Raw genomic sequence first — 20,397 nt, 5'->3', positions numbered from 1 at the left:
CCACAGACTCACCCAAATGCATAGAAAAGCATCACCTGGTCTTTTACCAGTGAGTGAGCGCACCTGTGTAACATGAATAGGTTCTAGCTGTTGAACCTGTTATGGTCCAATAAGCACATTTTTCAAGTATGATGTTAGGCAGCTAGCTAACTTTGCTAATGTTCATGACAAAATTGTTTTTGGTGTGTTTACGATTTGTTAAATAAATTTCTGAGAAGTTAACGATGCAAACTAGTTTACTAGCAGCTAGCTAGTTATTTGTGATGGTATTAGGACATGATTTCCATATTCCTCAGGCTGTAGATCCATATTAATCAATTCTGCAAAATCAGTATCATGGGCACTCAGGACAAGTGGATTATTAGTTGTTTTTTTTTTGTTGTTGTTTTCATCCGTAGTTGCCCCTGGCGACAAGTAGGGTCAGTTCAGAGGGACCGAGAAAGAAAATAACTGCTACTTACTGACTTTTGCGAAAAATTTTCATTCAGTCCCTTCAGGATTTCGCCATTTGTGCGATCGCATAATTTAACGGAAAATCAAGCAAACTCCGCAGTATTCGGAGCAGCTTGCAATTTTTCAAAAATGACCATAGATTTTCCACAGATGTGGGCCGAGACATGTCATGTGACCTTGTCACAACATGCAGTCAGCCAAAGCCTTCTTCGATTCACGTGCGTCGAACATGAGTACAGCTAAAAGGTCTCATTTACCAACAAACATCACTGCGTAAGACCGTGAAGAACAATTTCGTGCAACTGAAATTTCACCAATTCAATTCAGTTTTATTTGTATAGCACGTTTAACTATAGGCACTGTCCCAAAGCAGCTTTACAGAAATATTTAAATTCAGGATATAGATCTTAAATGTATGAATTTATCCCTAATGAGCAAGCCAGAGGCGACGGTGGTGAGGGAAAACTCCTTGAGACGAAATGAGGAAGAAACTTTGAGAGGATCCAGACTCAAACGGGAACCCATCCTCATCTGGGTGACACCGGATAGTGCGATTATAAATAAGTAAATCCCTTCTATATATGTGCTAATACATTTTACATGAAGTCTGTTTTGTTGAACTTCCCCAATGTTCACTGATGGAGACTTGAGAGCAAAACTGTTTGTGGCAGTTGTACTAGTCATCATAGCATAACTGTTCATATGAATTGAGGTCCAAAGCTATCTTTATTTTTTTTAGTGGTGCCATCCTCAGCACTCTCAATGATCTTTAGGCTGCACCATGTGGGGCCATCCTCAGCAGCAGCATGTGACTTCCAACTGATGAGAACTCCAACCAGAAGTAGGGCATCAGGATGGATCAGGCTGGTCCAGAGAGCAGAAGGTGTCAGGATCACTGGTATCTCAGGAGCATCATATGTAGCTTGACAGAAATCGAGAGGGAAGGCGTGGGAAAGAGAGGGATGCTTATTGCCCCATAATGCTTAAGGACAATATACTTTCGTGAGTGCAATCAGTCTAATAAGGCCTGAGGCAGGAGAGGGCCGTTCCCATAACACCAACAACGTTTTCTAGTCTACCAAGGAGAACAGTATGATCAATGGTATCAAAAACAGTAGACGGAGTTTATGACTTCCTATGTCTGTATTTACACACTAACTAACTAGTCATACATTATTCCATAGTTAGCTATCATTTCATCCTAGTCAATTAAATCTATTGTTCTGTCTACTCCTGCAGTTAATTATTCTACAGAGATAAGATCTCAGTTTAAAGTTAAACATTGAGGGCTTCTTGCCCTCAATTTAGTTGTTCTTGAGGTCTTAGAAGGCATCGTGGTTAAAACATCTCATGGCTGCCTGTTGAATTTGTGTCCGTTTGTTGATGCACGTATTCAGCAGGCTCAGGAGTAGTAATGGAAATCTCTGCGAGCAAGGGATGATGGGAAACGGCTGCATACCGGTCATTCCCAACAAATTTCACGTTAGTGCCAAGTAGCTGAAATCACAGCGATGAGGTGAGGGGTCACCAGGGGTCGCCGGGGGGGGGCAGCGTGAGAATTATCCTCATCAGAAATGGTTTAGTTTTGTGTGAGAGTACCATACTTCATCTTTCAGCACCGAGCCGTCTAACAGCCGAGGATTTGAGTTTGCCGATGAGCCGCTGTTTGGTGCGAACAAATGCTTTCAGCATGGATTGAGCATCATTATGGCTGAAACGCAGCCAACCACCAATAGGCTTTTCAGTAATCATTCCATAGTCCTGTAATTGCCGTTATTTATATGTTCACTCGCAATGAGTTTCTCGATATAATCATTTAAATTGACTAAGTTTATAAGTAATATTTAGTTTAATTGTGACTCAGCAACTCAGGCTAAAATGTGATGTATAACATTTTAGTACATTTTTCATTTTTTCAGATTTCGCTGTAAAACATATAGTGTCCAATAACCCATTAACATCTTGAAATTGTTTTTCATCTCCTTCTATTCCTTCATTTCCATTATGTTAGAATTATAACACTTAGGGATGTGCTGTCAATGAGCTTGTTTGATTATTTTCCAAAAACAGCATATCCCAAAGTGTTTTATTGCTCTTTTACACTGCAATCTGCCAACAATTACACATTTTATTTATTAAAGAATGGCACATTGAGACACTGATGATTTGTCTGCTCAGCAAAATCAGGTAGTTCTCGTTAATCAATTAAATTCAATTGTATTTGTATAGCACTTTTAACAATAGACATTGTCCCAAAGCAGCTTTACAGAAACATCTAAATTCAGGATATAGATTTTTACAGTTATGACTTTACTGTATGTTATAGCAGCTATAAGTCATTCCCTCACCAGTCTCTCTTTTTGTTTCTCTTGAGGTTAATAAGACAGGAAAATAAATGTCGTCTCTCGTGAATGCTTTCCTGTGACGAAAACTTTAAAGTGATCGTTTTACTTCAGACTTGCAATGTGCTGACATTGGAGACTCCTTCCAAAGAAAGCTTCTCTATATCTACAATTACTCACTTTAAAAACATGTGTTTATGTAGTGCCAGAGCTGCTGTTATACTGTAGAACACTTTCTGACCAATCAGAATGGAGAATTCAACAGCGGTGTGTTTTCCACCAGTGATCAGATGTGTGTGCTTTTCTCTCTGGATATTTGACTCTTCATCACTTATGTAGAAGTTTGCGTTATTTATAGAAGTGGTGTAACTGAGGCCATGTTGTGAAATACTGTAGTACTTTAGTGGTCAGGGGTCAAGGGTCAGTGTGCCGTTGATGTCAGAGGTCAACCGACTGAATGCCATGTCAGCATGTAACATTTTGCATGTACTGTTAGAATTTAGCTGGACGTGCTGATGATAGAGGAACGTTGCAGTTCGACACAATGTTTTGGGTTTCAGTGAATATTCCCTATGATTAGCTGCTTATTTGGTGTGACAGGGTGTCAAAAGATATAGCCCCTCCTCTTTCGCTCTGTGTGTGTGTGTGTGTGTGTGCGTGTATGCGTGTGTCTGTGTGTGTGCGTGTGTGAGTGAGAGAAAGAGAGAGATTGTATCATTCTGCCTATGATACCTGCAGGACACCTGACACTTCATAAGCACTACTACTCTGTGTGTGTGTGTGTGTGTGTGTGTGTGTGTGTGTATTCACGTGTGTGTGTGTGTGTGTGTGTGTGTGTGTGTGTGTGTGTGTGTGTGTGTGTGTCTGTCTGTTGATCTGGCTGTCTGTGTGTCTGGCTTGTAGTTGTTATTGTTATTTTACAAGTTGGACTTGAAACCTGACACACTAAATATCATGTTGTTCTATGTTCCATTTCTTCATTTTGTCCCAAGGGTATGCAAACTATTGCATATCTGTCACCTTGTTGGTTTTGTACAAATGTGAGTGATTTATAGCAAAAGCACATTTTTGCTTGCAATAAAACACTCTGTCCTTTTTTCTGTAAGCGTCTACCAGCTTAGCACATCTGGATTTGGCCGCTTTATTACCGACTCTTCCTTGCAGTAATGTTTCAGATCTATCGAATAGCGGTTTGCGGTACGTCTGGACTCTGACTGGACTTTTCCAAAATGTTGCGTTTCTTCTTCTTTTTTTTTTTTTTTTTTTTGCGAATTCGATTTTATTCTAAGCACAGTCTGAACTTTTATTTAAAAATGTTTTAATATTATCATTATCACTAAATCCCTTGTTTTTATATCCACTGTATGATATCTTCAGTTAAGTTTGGATGGTAGTAGTGTAGTGTGTATACGTACTGTATATGTCACGTGTTAATACAGTACGTCGTCCAATAGTGTTGTGTTTGAAAGGTTGTGTTGTGAGATGTAGCTGATAAACCCATGCTGGTTCTCTGTAGTTCCCCGATGTCCCTACGGAGACTGCGTTCGGGTCCCGTGGGTCGAGTGGCACGCAGACGCAGTGGTGCCCAGTCCACCCGGGTCAGATCTCTCCTGCACCGGACTCAGAGAGGTGTCACCAGCCCCCTCCTGAAATCCTCCTGCTCTAAACCAGGCCGAAACGAGGCTCGCGCGACGAGTCGGGAATCCCCAGATAGGTAAGTGGAGATGTACACAGCTTAAAGATTTAGAAAGGTCAATAGTTCCATAAGCTGGAAATAAATGTGGCTTAATGTCAAAGCTCCAGTCACTGTTCATGTCCGTCATTAGCCTGTGCTTGGGCTTTACCCAAGGCACAAACACTCAGGGTGGCCTCTTTAATAGCTATTAACTGTCAACAGAACTTAAACATTTCTTAAGCATTTTAAATTCTCCTTCTCTTTGGCTGAAAACGCCGAATGCAGTAGTTGCCATAGTAATTGTTTAATCCCAACCTAATTCCACACATTTATCAAGGTTAATCATGTTACTCTGCTTTTTCATGGCGCCTCCTGATTTTATTTTGTTAAACGAAAGCCTTATTCGATCCATCAGGATTAGATTTTCATTGTAGCATTAATGTCGCGACTCTGAGCCTCCAAAGTTCTCCTGATCTGTAACACTTTCAGACCTTTAGGACTTGTTGCAGACATCATCATGAACCAGAAGGCATTAGAGATTATAGACTATCTAACAGAGCCAGGCATCTACACTGTTTTTTCTGAATAAGACGCTCTAATGATCACTTTGTCCATCACCAATCAAGATATTTGATGAAAATTAATGTATATCCAAAACCAAGGGCTTAAACTGGCGTGCAGGAGGTGGAGGAGCTTCATGGATACTAACAATAGGCCTCATGTACCAACAGTTTAATCAAGTCGTGTCCAATAGTTTTTGTGGCCAAACTAAAAGTTCGTACCAGATTTGGAAAGGTTGTGGCTATGCTGATTTTCTTGGTACTCGTATACAGCGTGTTTTAAATAAATGCCAGTTGGCTGTAAATTACAAAGCACATTCATGGCACAACTGATTTTGACATTTAACGCTTCCAAAACTCCATAAAAGGCAAAGCTTAGCTCACATAAAGCTGAAAACAACAAAATAACTACCAAAGGGTGAAAGAGCGACTCCTAAGCGCAGTTTGAAATATAACAGTACAATTGATCAAATAATACTAATGCGATAAATAATAGTGAGAGAGAGATACAAATCTGAACGATATAAATACATTACAAGACGTGTGTAAAACTAGAATAAAAATACAATCATTCATTAGTATCACATTTAGTATATAGAAGTAAGACAAATACTAAAATCAGGTTAAATGCTAAAGTGGAATGTACATTTCTTTTTAAAATTCATGATTGATTAATTTTTGTTGGTTGTGTTCCTGATTTTTTTTGGTGTGTAAAAAAAAATCAAATAAAATAAAATTCTGATTTGCTCCTCATTTGAACTTCCATAACGCCCAGCGCGTGACTCAACGTGTTAAATTCCTCTGCAGCGGAAATGAAAGGGTGTGAGTCATTCATGTGATTTGAGATCTGAGGATTTACTATAATTTCTTTGGAGTCGTGTTTATTTACTCTTCTAATGAACAAGCTTTTATTTCCATTTCCTGCTCCTGTTCTTCTCCGCATGTTTCCCGGTCTAAAAAGCTGAAGTTCAGGTTCTTGTAGATCTTCTATAAAATCATGTGCGCATGCATAGACACACACACACACACAGGTGGAAAAGCTTGTAGGTGTGGAGGAAAGATGATCTATGCTCAGTTATGACAGCAGTCACTTTAAAAATAGCTAATGTTTAAATCACCCTTATTCTCTGCCTATCCCTAGAGGCCTGATCCCTCTCTCTCTCTCTCTCTCTCACTCACACACACACACACACACACACACACACCCATACACACACATACTCTTACACACTTTTACACTTGGCCCAGCCTGGAAAAAGAAGCACCCGGTCTTTTCACATTGTGACGTCGGCTTCACTGGAGCCATTATGCAGATGGGAAGAGTGTCAACCTTTTAACATTTACATTTAAAAAAAATTTCAAACTGATTTTTTTTTTTTTTAAACGAGCACAAAACTGCTAAAGTTGCCGACAGTGAATTTTCAGGATGGGTACACTACACTTCTCCCGTATGCTGTAGGAGCTACGATCCTGCCTAAGTTTGTGGCTCGGTGTCAAAAATTGTGACCCGTGAAATCGGAAGACTTTTGCGGAGAGGATAGAAGACGGCGACGACTCTAACTGTTTCTCAATATGCGCTCTTATGTGATCTTGCGTCCTTGTGAACATGTTCTACGTCATCGTCCACCGCCGAAGTTCAATTCCAATACTCAAGAACACAAGCAGCGGGGGACTCGTGACCCAGATTCATTACCCGGGCGGCTGTGGCTCAGGTGGTAGAGCGGGTTGTCCACTAATCATAGCCCACATGACTCCACATACCGAAGTGTCCTTGGGTAAGACACTGAACCCCAAGTTAGCGTCTTGCATGGCAGCTCTGCTACCATTGGTGTGTGTGTGAATGGGTGAATGAGACACAGTGTAAAGCGCTTTGGATAAAAGCGCTATATAAGTGCAGACCATTTCCCATGTGTTCTTTATATCGATGATGCCTCGGATGCAGACTTAACCACACCGAACCCGCGTGAAGTCCCAGAAGCCAATGGCGGATGACGCGAGCTTGACCCGTAACTGTCTCTTTAACGATAATCTAAATATGCGTCTAAAGCGAATGATTTTGATATATGATTTAGATTGCGATACAGTATATCTGAGGTTGTTGAAAAGTCGAATTTATCCCTCAGAAGTATATTAATGAAACTACGCTAGCTTCCTTCCTGAAGTAACGGTCAGCTTGTATGTTTATCGTTTAAAACATGCGTTTACACACACTCGTACGCCTTTAAAGTAAAAGTTATTTTGCTTGTTTTATGAATGTTGCGGTGTTGAATTTATTGACCGGTCGGTGGTCCTGTCCCAAGACTAGAAAAGTTCTGGGACGGTCCATTGCTCAACAGGAAGATCGCAGCACATCTCAGTTCTCGCAAAGATGCGTTCGATGTCCTCGTGTCCTTCCGAGTCTGTTCTTTCAAAGTAGCCTGGCAAGACCGTTCTTCACGAGAACTCAAGTCTGGTCTTTGCCTTCTCAGAATTGAGAAACAGACTCTGTGCAGCCAACATAATTAGTGGAGTTGTAAGGTTCACATGTTACCTCCTGCCCTAGAAAGAGTCGAATCATTTATTTCTCCAACTTTGTGAGTAATCTGCAGGGAAAAAAAACAGGTTGCATGTAAATCTTATCAGCTTGTTTTTCCTCGTAGTTTCTGATTCATCTCTTCAGAATGTTGTTCTACTGTTTCAGACCAATTTTGTGCCACGACCGTTCTGAATGTTAGATCGATAATTTTTAACAAGCAGTCTGACTTGATATTCCAGCATTCCTTCTGCAGGATGAGGGAAGGCACTACCGTGAGCTCGCTGTGTTTATCGTGAACAGGTGTGTGTATGTAACTTGATCTGAATGAACTGGAAGCTCTTTGCGTTTCAGCGCTTGCACATTTCACTCTTTTTTTTTTTTTTTTTTTTTTTTTTTTTTTGTCTTTTCGACACTAGAAAATAGTTGGAGGTTACCGCTCTTTCTTCAATGGCTCGTTTCAGGTGTGTAGAGTTATCGGGATTCGATTTGAACAGGGATTATGGGCGTAAAAATCTCAGAAATTTGATCATTAGGATTTTTTTCATGTGTAGCTAATTGCTGCTTCAAAACGTAATATTTCCATATTTTATGAAAGATCATTTCCGTTTGGTCTTCAGGAGTTCTTAAATATTTATATATTCGAAATAATAAAAAAAAAAATCCGTACATGACATTTCTTAAGATCTTAAGAATTTTGAAGGTTTGTCTTTTAGTCAAAAAGCGCAAAACTTTAGGAACAAAGATCACCACTTTTAAAAAAAAAAATGACATCTTAGCAATTAAAAATATCATGAATATAGGCAAATTCAACTAATATTTCTCTTTATTAGAATGCTTTTACACAAGCATACGATTATCAAGCCTATTTCTAGAAATTGTTATTCATTTCACGACATCATTTAGCTTGTTTTGCTTGTTTAGACAATTTTAAGCCTGAAGTTATTAAATATATCTAGAAATAGGCTTAATGGTCATAGATTTGATCAAATAATCTCATAATGAGGAAACCTTTCCTTTATTCAAGATATCTTTCCTTGCTAAGGAATATTTTTTTTGTCAGGGAAAAACCTTGAAAAAACTTTTTTTTTTACAGTACATATGGTCAGAAATCAGCGTTACAAATCCAAATGTGGCGCATAAATCTGCATTTATGCTCACAGGGCTGATTCAGGGGTGGAGAATATGACCATAATATATCATATATGTATGATTTATAAAGACATTTATATGGTAGTACATATGGTACTATAGGGTACTAGATCATGATGTAGGTTTACTACCAAGAACTGAGCAATACAGTTGCTGCTGCATTAAAAAATTCTATGTAGTATTGATGATAAATAATCATTGTAATTCAGTTTATTGTTAATACACAAATTGTTAATATAATTTGTATTGAACACTGAAAAAGAGAGAATTTTTTTGTACTTTGAAATTGTAAATATCACGTCAGCTTCTTGCAGTCAGATTGTAATTATTTACTATTTTTGTTGCGATAATCACAGAAAAATGTATTTTGACATATCGGTACAGTGATAAATTATGTCATCACGTTACCCATGCGTAGTCTGTACGCAATTTCAACATTAATACTACTCTAAATACGGCCCAGAATGTGTACATTTTATTTCAGCTCAAAACTTTAAAAAATGTAAATTGTAAATGACTGCTAGCCTAGCAAGCAGCTGTGTGTTTAATACAATTGTATTTAGAATTTTGCTTGTTTGTAAACATTGCTTGTTTTACTTCATTGTCTTGTAATGATAACGTTATCCTACGAAATATTGTTATTTTCAAGTTCCTCAGTTGAATTATGGACTCGCACAGCGTAGCTATGAGTGATTAGTGCAACTCTTCATAGAATACAAGGATTAGCACATATCTGGCAACCCTAGCAGAGCCAGGATACGTACTGCACTTGAACTGCTTTGTATTAAGCGCCTGCATGTTTTCACATCCTTTCTCACATGATGTATGTAAGAGCATTAGTGAGCATAAGGGTGCAGAGAGCGCGAGAGAGAGGGGTGAAGGTCCTGCATGTCTCATGCTCCCGCATCCACAGGGGAGTCACCATGATGAGGCTGGTTGTGCAGTCAGTCAGTTCTGAACCAAAACAGCACACAGGAACCCACAGAAAGTATCCTGAGATCAGCAGGGAGAAAAGCCTCTTCCCCAGGGCACACAAAGCCTCTTCCCCAGGGAAACATGGCTACTCCACTCTCTCACACCACACAACTCCATAGCTCTGACTTATTCATGACTCTGTTCTGAATTTCCCAGCATTTCCCATCTGTTCTTGTTTGTTTTTTTTTTTTTGTCCTCTCCCCACATTCAGCTTGGATCAGCCTTTTTGCGGGATGTGTGTTAACTCTGTGTATTTAGAACCAGGAAATTAGTAATATGAAGTTTCAACGCTCCAGGACTGTAATCCAAACTCACCTTAAGCCAGATATCGTTGATCAGTAAAGACATTTTTATAAATATAAATCTATTTTTAATATACCAGTATAAATAGAGTTCATGTATGTGCTCCAAATAAATAGCAAGGATTATCTGTAAATCCACATTTAAGGTCAAAGTGGAACTATATTAACTACATTAAACTTTGTGGGCGGAGCCTAAGGCTGCTTTCACACTGGACCATGTCCATTGTTTTATATGTAATCCTTCAAGAAGCTGGGAAAAATGCGCCGGTCACTGCAGAGTGTTTGAAAAAGCTGAAAGCCTTAAGTGACAACTGCTTGTTTTTAACACCTAAGCAATCAGGTGACAGCTTGGGGTAGCAAAAAATAAGTCTTAATGGTGAGTGAGAATAAAGCCAAAACTTTAAGGCAAGCAGCCACCTCCTCATCATGATCATCGTCATCATCATCATCATCATCATCATCATCATAGTTAAATATGGAAGAAAAAATAGAAGAAAGTGCCTAGTGTGAACGCAGGCCAATGGGACGGACATATGATCAATTCAGTGGTCACCTCACTGGATGATTAAAAGCTCCGATTTGTTGCCCAGTTACATGTTGACTTTGGTGGTAGCTAACATGAAACAATCTTATAACGTGGTGAGTTTGCTAGCTTGGTAAGTGCGTTAATACACGCTAAATAAAACAAACAGTTGCATGATATTTGATGTAGCATGTCACGTTTAGCTATGAGCAGTGGTGTTCTATAAAATTTTATCTAAATCTAAATAGCGTCTATACTTTTCCTTGATACGTCTTACTGCGAGGTGACCGCGTGAAAGATGAGTATGTCTTGGCTGATCAAGTACCTTTGGGTTTCTTTAACATTTTATATCCAGACCTCAGAGGTAAAAAATAAAACAGCTTATCATGGATCAGCTCTATTAAAGCTATACTGAAGTGCGTTAATGTAAGCCTTGTTCCTCTTGGTGAGGACTAAAGCATTTTCATGGACTTTGTCCCATTCCTGAGGCTCTTTATTCACCCACGTGAGGAGAGTAAATGTTCCTCAGTGGATTTCTCTCACACAATCAATGTGCTGACCTCAGTTCCCTTAAAGAAATGTGCAGCTGCGTCCCCATCCTAAATTTCTGCATCTCCGGCACAGTGAAATCTCACCCAGCTGGCTCGTGATCTCGAACTTCCTTTTAGTGCTCTTAATTTCATCAGATACTGGAGAAAAAAAAAAGGCTTTACAGTGGAGAAAGACACACCGAGAACTGGTCATGTTTGTTCTTTAGATTTTAATTGGACGCTACATTTGTTTTTAGTCCACTAGTTTGTTTGCCATGGGGGTATGAGTAGTCACAATTCCCGCTCAATGCAGCTTTAAAAAAATTGTTCATGTCTTGCTTGGTAACCGTAGCAACGGCAACATTTAAGTACAGCTAGTGCATGTCCACCCTGCTGGAAAAAAAAAAAACCCAATAGAAACACAATCACAGAAATTCTAATGGTTTCCACTACAAATACCACTACAAACCATCAGCTGTTAACAATTACCAAATGGTTTCCATTGCGTAGTAGGATGTATTAAGGATGCAAGTCCTTAATGGTATCCACTAAACGTGTCACCAGTAGAAGGCTACAAATTACCAGTGGATACCCACAGGGACCATTTATAGTTTCCATTAAAACTAATACAATTCCCATAATAGCCATTAAAAACCATGAGAGTAGCACAGGTATTTTAAACCAATAGATTACATGAAGTTAAAAAATTTTCACCTCAGAAGAATATCTTGGCCATGTGTGCAGTGATCAACCATGTTGCTCTGTCTGTGTCGCTTTGCTGACCGCAACATTTGGTTGAATGTTATTTTCTTCTCCACAGGATTGAATGACGCCATTTTGTTTTGCCAAGTAAAAGAAGTAAAGCCAATGTGCATGACATTTTTTCACCAAGCTTCATTATTTTTAATTATTATTGCTATTATAATAATAACGTAAAAGTGCAGGCACAAAACATTCAGGATAAAGCTTATCCGGAGTGTGAATTCTACCATTGTCCAAGACCGTGTAGAAACGAGCGTGGTTTGAGCGAAACGGTAATACCACATCAAAACAAACAGTAATGTGAGCGCAAATGATGAACCCACTTCAGCTGCATGGAAACAAGCTCCTCCCACTTGTTCCTGCATAACACACTCCCCAATTTACCCTCATACACACAAAATTTGAATGAAACATGCCCTAACTTATCTACATTGCCATAGTGCGCCAATAAAAGGAAAGTATTCATCAGAATTCACCTGCCCAAGATGGCAGGAAAGAAGTAAATTAACCAAATATATACATGAGTGAAGCTGAGTAAATCAGGATCGCTGAGTAAGAGGTGCTGAAAATAACATTTTAGCATCCTCAGAAATGGCATAAACAGTGAGCGCAGAGTCAGAACTTGAATTAAAATAACCTAAAACCGTTAGAAAGAAGGAAAATATGGTCCAAGAGGTTTGCAGTACTTTTCTTTTTACTGAAATGAATTACACCATGTAGGCTAGGTGTATGTAGATAATTATAGATTATGTATTCAGTTTATGTATTTCTTATTAAGCCGTTTAGGACCTAAATCAGGTAGAAAATGAGTACTCTTGGAGAGTAAGATTTAATTAAGTCTTTCTAAATATAGACCCTCCCATCTGAAAGTCTTGCATAATTAACCAAACAGTAAATAAGTGTTAGTGTTGATGATATAAAAATTATTTAATAACTAAAAAAGACTAAAGAGTTGATAAAACCCCAGTTCTGTGCATTGTGGCTCACAAATGACAAATGACATGCTTCCACATGTGCAATTATGATTATTGCTGTTATTTTCTATTTGTATTGTTGTTCATTATGCTACTCTGTATACAGTATTTAATACTATAATGCTATAATACTATAGTGCTGCAGTAATCTTAATACTATACTATAATTATCGATAATGCTGTCATTATCTCTGGCCACTTGCAGTAAAGTTGAGCGTGCATTAGATATATCGAAGGTGTTCGAGACACGCTCATGATATTTTGGTAAACACTAAACGCTCGAGTAATACGATTTGTAGTACAACCAAACGCTAGTTACACATGCTAGCAAAGGGTTTAAATTCTGTGTTATACTTGATTTATGCTAGCCTTTCACCAACCAGCAGTGTTCAGAACAGCAATAATGTGTGTGTGTGTATGTTATATAGGGATCTTTTATGATGGCCACAACAGACGAGCAGCAACTAGACAGCATGAGAGTGTGAGAGAGAGCGAGTAGGTGAGAAATGTGAGCCAGAAATTGGCTAAGAGGTGTAATATAATGTCACTTCTGTTTTCGCTAATCTGTGCCCACCTCGGTGCCAGGCGTGCTTTCTGTCAAACAACATTAACCTTCCTCTGATCTCATTTCTATCAACCCCCCTTAATAATCCCCCTTTCGTGTTTATTTGCTAGGCCAGAGCGCCGTCACTCAGGATTATCCGTCGGCACGGCTCTAAGAGCCGGGCCTCTCTTTCCCCGGCAGCCTGTCTGGAGCTGCTGTCTCCACACGGCTCCGGCTTTTTTGTGCCCATCGATTGTTTTTCAGAAATAAAGCTGTGATTCAGTGCTTCACTACAGGCTTGGAGCATCTCACCATGCCGGCATACAGCTTCAATTCAGCGTGCATGAAGTCTTTAAGCTAATCTTCTGCACACACAATCCCTGCAGCACTCAGTGTGTAGGACAGCTGGTAGACACACACACTCACACACTGCAGGACCAGGTGTTGCTGAACTGCAATAAAGCATGTTTTAATCAGAGAGCTTGTATAATACGTATGTTCTTTATACCACATTGTTGTCGAATTTTCCATTCTCATTGATCAAAAGGTGTTGATTAATTGTCTGTAAGTGCAGCTCGGGCAGTAGTTCCAGCTGCAAGGAAAATCACAGGTTTATTTAATGCACATGTTCTGATTCGTTACTGTTTCTATACTAACAGCTTTCACGGAGACTTGTACGGACAGAGGTTTACGCTCCACATCATTTAAAGCTAATAACTAACGGGTTTTAAACCCGCGTTGTTATTTGACAAAGAAAAACATTCAGTATAATTGTTAATATGGTGAAGTTTTCTGTAAGGAGAGAATTGTTGAACATTTATGGAGGGAGTCTGCAGTGTCGGTAAGTTTTTCCACCAATGGAAAGTCTCCATGACGGGACTTTGCGCTTTTTTTTTTTCCTGTTTCTTAGTACAGTAACACGACAGAAGTGACGCTGGTGAGGAAACAACTTATAGCTGCTGTAACGTAAGTGAGAACAGGGACTAACATGTTTTTGCAGGTATTCTACAACATCAAATGTAGCTCTAAATGGATAAAAAGTATGACACGTTCACTAACAAATAAAAAATGTTAGTGTTTGCCGATCGCTGTGGTATGAGAGGAATCAAACACTTTGGAACATGCTGTAATAGCACCCTGCTGAAAAAAACTGTAGAAACCATCACAGAAATTCTAAGGGTTTCCGCTACAATTACAAACCTTGAGCTAACCATCAAAACCATTACCATTATTGGTTTATCCACTAGACATACTGTAACATGCCATCAGTACAAGGCAACGAATTACCAGTGGAGACCGGCAGGGACAATTACAGTTTCCATTAAAACCAATACAATTCCCATTATAACCGTTAAAACCATTACACATTTTATGAGGGTCTCTTTTTCATTTTTTTCAGCAAATAATAAATAACGTTAAAATCTTTAGTTTGAGACATGAGGCGTGACACTACAGGTAAACAGGGTCATTTAAAACAATAGATATCACAGTCCATCTTTGCCGGTTCATATTCTTTGTTTTTGTTTTATTTCGTTGACCCCCCCCCCCCCCCCCCCGAAATGCATCATTCATTTATGCAAATTGTTGAATTAAATATGCATGCATTTGCATACTCAATAAAACAAGAAATCTAGTCTTTGGATGTTACAATCGTAATGTTTATTTCTCTGACAAGATGCTCTCGAGACGTTTATAGAACAGATTGCTGGAAAATTGTTCCTTTTTTTCCCTCAGGATGTGGGCTTTATACACATTTATAACACATTATATGAACCTTTTCTCTCTGTGTGTGTGTGTGTGTGTGTGTGTGTGTGTGTGTGTGTGTGTGTGTGTGTGTGTGTGTGTGTGTGTGTGTGTGTGTGTGTGTGTGTTTCTGCTGCATTAACAATGGTGTATCCTGTGGTCATATTAATATTTATTTATTTATTTTTGGCAATAAAGAGCTTCGGAGCTGGAGGGGAGGAAGGAGAGAGAGAGAGAGAAACAGAAAGTGAAGCAGACAGAGAGGAAGAGGGAGGCCGCTGGAAATACAGCTCTCATTCGCGGAAGTAACGGAAGCCTCAGAGAGAGTTTACTGCTTACTCACTATTGTTAAAAACGAGTCGAGTTGCCAATCAAAACCTGCTTTACTTCAATAGAGCAGAACACCAAATCATAAACGCACAGAGCTGTGGATGAAACCCTGCAGAAAGTTCTCTCTTTCCATTTGCAAAGCGCCTCTAGTTCTGATCTGCTTTTCTTGCATGTCTTACACTATGCAAAGAAATGCTGTAGAGCAAAGATGCCTTCAAAATAATGAAATTAAATGTTTCTACATTTTTTAAAAAATAATACCGTAAACAGTAGTCAATGAAACAAAGTCAATGTTTGGTGTGATGAATAAATAAAAATCGGTAGTCTCCGGTACAGTTAGTGCAGTTTGATAAGGAAATGAGCTGCAAGTTTTATTGAGCATGTTGCAGAACCAGACACTGTTCTTCTGGAGACTTTAACTGTCGCACTCGCTTCTTATTTTTGCAGCAAAACTCAGCAGCCTTCATTGTGTTTTCTTTTGAGTGTCTCTTACATAATATGCTGCTTTCTTTACTAACATACAAACATTTTTCTGTAATATTTCCTTTTGTGCTGGAAAACAAATGTTTGGAAATCTAATGTAGAAGTCATAAAATAAAAAAAATCTATAACAATTTAAGGGTCTATAAAATCTATAGAAAAAAAAATAGGGTGCCTCACTGCTAAAAAAATATTTCTGCTTAAAACAACAAGAAAATATTTTCCACAAACACAACTAACTAATATATTTTCCACTAAAACGACAGTTTGTGTTGTGCTAAATTGCTAACATTAGCCATGTCACCAAGCTAGCAAGCAGAAGATACATGAGTTATCTGTTATGCTAGTTAGGTGACATGGCTAATGTTAGCAGTTAGTGTCATAAGAGACAACAATGGTGGAACATATTTTCTTTGTTGTTGTGAGCTGAAATATTTTTGAAAGTCTGAACTACAAAAAATAAATAAATAAATAAATAATGACTCACTGGTTTCCTCTTTAAATGTATCCTCGCTAACCGCTATGCACCTCAAAGTGACTGGTAGCTCTTGGTGCATAGCATTTGGTTTGCCCTAAGAGTGACTTCAAAGGTGATTTTTCGAGTTCGGAGGTCGGGGTTACATTAGTGGACGCTGTGAAGAAATATTTGTTTTTATTCGTGTATTTATTTTTGTATAATCAACATCAAGTTTATTCTAATGTACAAAAATTGCCACTTAAAATAATCAGATCACTGTGTCCAGAGTGAAGGCGATACAGTATTTCCTCACACTTCTTTCTCTCCTCAAGGACCCCATCTCCAGGACGCGCTCCACTGACCGAGATCATCATCGCTTCCAGTCCAGGCATCCAGATCCGGGAGTCTCAGCTGATCTGAGGGACACGGAGGTCTGACTCGAATCGTCTCTGAGTGGGCACTACACAGAGCGCCGAATGATGCCGGACTTTAAAACCTCGATCCAGATCTTAGTCTTAACCATCTAAAGAGTCGGTACAGCTCATGGTTTCTACACAGGATCATGGGCATGGAGTGAGATCCTCTACGGCACTGAGAAATTGAAATGTTTTAACACAGTTATAAGATATTCTACAGTATTCTGTATATTCATTAGTTATAACCTGATAATCTTAAACACTACTTAATAGTACACACTAAAAAACAATTAAATATTAATCTGAGCACTTGATGCTAATAGCGTCTGTCATTTTTATGCCGCTTGTTGGAATTTCTGGTGAATGTTTTATTGGAGTTATTTGAGATAATAAAAGATGAATGAGCCACTTCATGGTTTCATTATTAATTGATGCTAATGTCTGGGGCTAGGGTCACATCTTCAGTCATGTCTGTTACGAGGGATTCCATGATTACAGTGCCATTTAACCACTGTAATTCTTTAAATATCCAACAAAACATGCATTTAACTATTGGAAAAAAGTGTCTTAACCCATCTCCGGCAACGGTATCTCAGTGTTTTTAAAACGGTTCTTTGCTGGCAGGCTGCATTTTGTTCTTAAATAAATAACAGGCTTTGAGGATTTATTTATTTATTTATATATATTTTAAAGCATAAAATTAACAAACACAAATTGTTGTTAACTAGCTTCCATATTTATGACTGAAGGACATTACTGACATTCTAATGATTTACTTCAAATGATTATTTTTAATGATTCATTTTCTTTCAGTCAATAATTTGTACAACAGTGGTGTACATTCAAAGTGACCTCGTCATTGAATATAAAGAAAAAAAGAACGACGGGGCTTTTCTTCTTCTCCTCGGGAACTTTGGATGATGTCGAACATGTGACTTTGTAGGATATTCCAAATATTTCATAGGGGTGGATGTGTTCAGGAAACCGGTTTCGGTGAATGTAAAATTTTTTACGTTACATTATATTTGTCATCGGGTATAACAGAGATTTGTGGAAAAGAAAGTTTCAAGCATGTTAAATATTTAGAAGTATTTTAATGATGATTTAAATGATGATCATTTATGCAATGTTTAAAGACAATCAGATTACTCAGATACTTTTATTCTCGGCTTCTCGCTAGTCAGAGGCGGTCACAACGAAACGAAACGCGACCACGTCGTCTTATTTATAGACACGATTATTATTAAAAGAATAATACTTACATTTTTGAAAGCAAAATGTTACCAAATTGATTCAGTCTGATTAATCACCGTGTACCTGATGAATATCATGATATATCGGCCAACTGATTATCAGTGAATCCTGACGTCAACATCTTAGTGGTTTTGTGTGTTTTCCCACTGTGTATTGTGTGTTACAGTGAGCACACAGTGGAGGCAGGTGAAGATCGCTGGCAGCACAAACGTCACACGTGTTTTATTAGTGTGTGTACAAGAGAGACACGGAGGGAGTGTACCGAGAGTCGAGGCTCTATAATTATCAGAGGTAAAGCTTACACGCAAATGTACTTGAACTATACGTTGATTAAAAAAAGTTATGTGAGGTTTTTCCTTGAAATCAGCGGAGCAGCCGGTTTGTGTTCCTCGCCCATCATTCCCCTCCTTATCTCATCTTTTAGAGACTTCTAGGGTATAGGTGATGCACAGCAGCCCTGTTTTCATGGATCTCATCACTTTATCCCTGAGCTAGATCAGCTTCACTTTCTCTCTGATCTGTCATCAGACGTATATTTCCATGGATCGTAATAAACCAATCACAAATATTTATATATATATATATATATATATATATATATATATATATATATATATATATATATATATATATAATATATATATATATACACACACACATATACATTTTATATATATATATACACACACACACACACACACACACACACACACACACACACACACAGATAGACTATATAATTAATCTGTAGAATTACAGGGTAATTATACAGTATAGGTATTTCTGTTTTGTGTGTGTGGCATTTTTTAGTGCGGTATTTAGCCACAGTACATAACACACCCTGCTGTTAATTACTTCAGCTACATGTGTGAAATGGAAGTCATTAGCTGACCTAAAACTGACCGTGTGAAGCCTTTTACTTGATTCAGAGCTATGCTGCATTACATGTAGTGATGATGCTTGGTCACGTCGTTCGCGCTCTTTTTTTTTTTTTTAGGATTTCAGCTTTTATTTCTTGGTATTTACATCTAGATGTGTTAGACAACATAAAACATAGAACCTTTTGCATCAGACCACTCAATTTTTAGGCAGGCAAATGTATAGGAACCGATCAAACTTGAAGTAAATTAAAGTAAATAACACTTAAGATTTGCTTGCGTATCCCTGGCTTGCAATAACTGCATCAAGCCTGTGACTCATAGACATCATCAAATTGTTGGTTTCTTTTTTTTTTTGTGATGCTTTTCCAGGCTTTTCCAGCCGCCTCTTTCAGCTCTTGTTTGTTTCCAGGTGTTTCTCTCTTCAGTCTCCTCTTCAGGAGGTGAAATGCTGCTCAATTGGGTTAAGGTCTGGAGATTGACTTGGCCAGTCTAAAACCTTCCACTTTTTCACCCTGAGAAAGTCCTTTGTTGAGTTGGCAGTGTGTTTTGGATCATTGTCTTGCTGCATGATAAAATTCCTCCTGATTAATTTGGATGCATTTCTCTGTAAATTGGCAGACAAGACGATCCTGTAAACTTCTGAATTCATCCATCATCAATAAAGATTAGTGATCCGTTCTGGAAGCAGCCATGCAAGCCGTTCGCTCTCTAACATTGAGAACATTAAAGTTTAAGTGTATTCATAATTTAACACCTCTCCCAAAAGAAAAAAATTCCATCCAGCTAAAAAGTCCATCACTGCCACTTTCCCATCTTCTAGTGTTGATGGTCGATATGGAAACCTGAAAAGATTTTAACCAAGTTTAACCCTTGCTTCATATTTGTACCTAAGAACACCCATAAACAGCTGCTCCCTCATTAGCCTGTCTTTTTATCTCATCAAGGTAATAAGAAAAAAAATACATAAATCTTTACCTCTGACTGTTATGAAGCGCTGACACTGGAGCCTCCTTCGACAAATGCTAAATAAACATCTCTTCACAAAAGGTGCAAGCATTCACTGATGCTCAAGATGGCAACACGATACATTAAGAGCCGGGGGGTGTAAACTTTTGAACAGGATGATCGGTGTAAATTATTTTGTTTAAAGATCTTTTTACATGTAGTACTGCCCTTCAGAAGCTACTTAAGATGTTTACATGTTTCTCAAAAGACCAAATAATAACAATTTACACTGATCATCCTGTTCAAAAGTTTACACCCCCCGGTTCTTAATGTATCGTGTTGCCTTTTTTTTAACATTTTGCAGATTCTGCAAGGTGTATGTTATACGGGTGTATACGCACATGTTATACACATATAGCTAACAAAGTCATTTCCCCCCCCTAGTTAAGTTGCTCCCATGGTTGGAGTGTCAGCCCCTGACAGATAGTGCGCACACACACCTGTCCTCCCCCTGCACATCAGCTATTAGTGTAGTGACCTATTAAGCTCAGGAATGCTTTGAGTGAATTCGTCCAACCTTGTATCGG

General features: G+C 38.5%; 1 protein-coding gene across 1 annotated transcript in view; it reads left to right on the top strand.

The window, feature by feature from the left end:
- The window catches only part of si:ch211-266k8.4 (TBC1 domain family member 12), a 52,934-nt gene extending 35,796 nt beyond the window's left edge, over positions 1 to 17,138 (top strand). Inside the window, exons 15-16 of the mRNA XM_017473415.3 lie at positions 4,312 to 4,509; positions 16,647 to 17,138. Of these exons, the coding sequence (XP_017328904.1) occupies positions 4,312 to 4,509; positions 16,647 to 16,734 (286 nt within the window). The 3' untranslated portion in view covers positions 16,735 to 17,138. The remainder of the gene's footprint in view (positions 1 to 4,311; positions 4,510 to 16,646) is intronic.
- The last annotated feature ends 3,259 nt before the right edge of the window (positions 17,139 to 20,397 follow it).

Source organism: Ictalurus punctatus, chromosome 8 (assembly GCF_001660625.3).
Source record: "Ictalurus punctatus breed USDA103 chromosome 8, Coco_2.0, whole genome shotgun sequence".
Lineage (NCBI taxonomy): Eukaryota > Metazoa > Chordata > Actinopteri > Siluriformes > Ictaluridae > Ictalurus > Ictalurus punctatus.
This window is presented reverse-complemented; position numbering and strand designations above follow the sequence as displayed.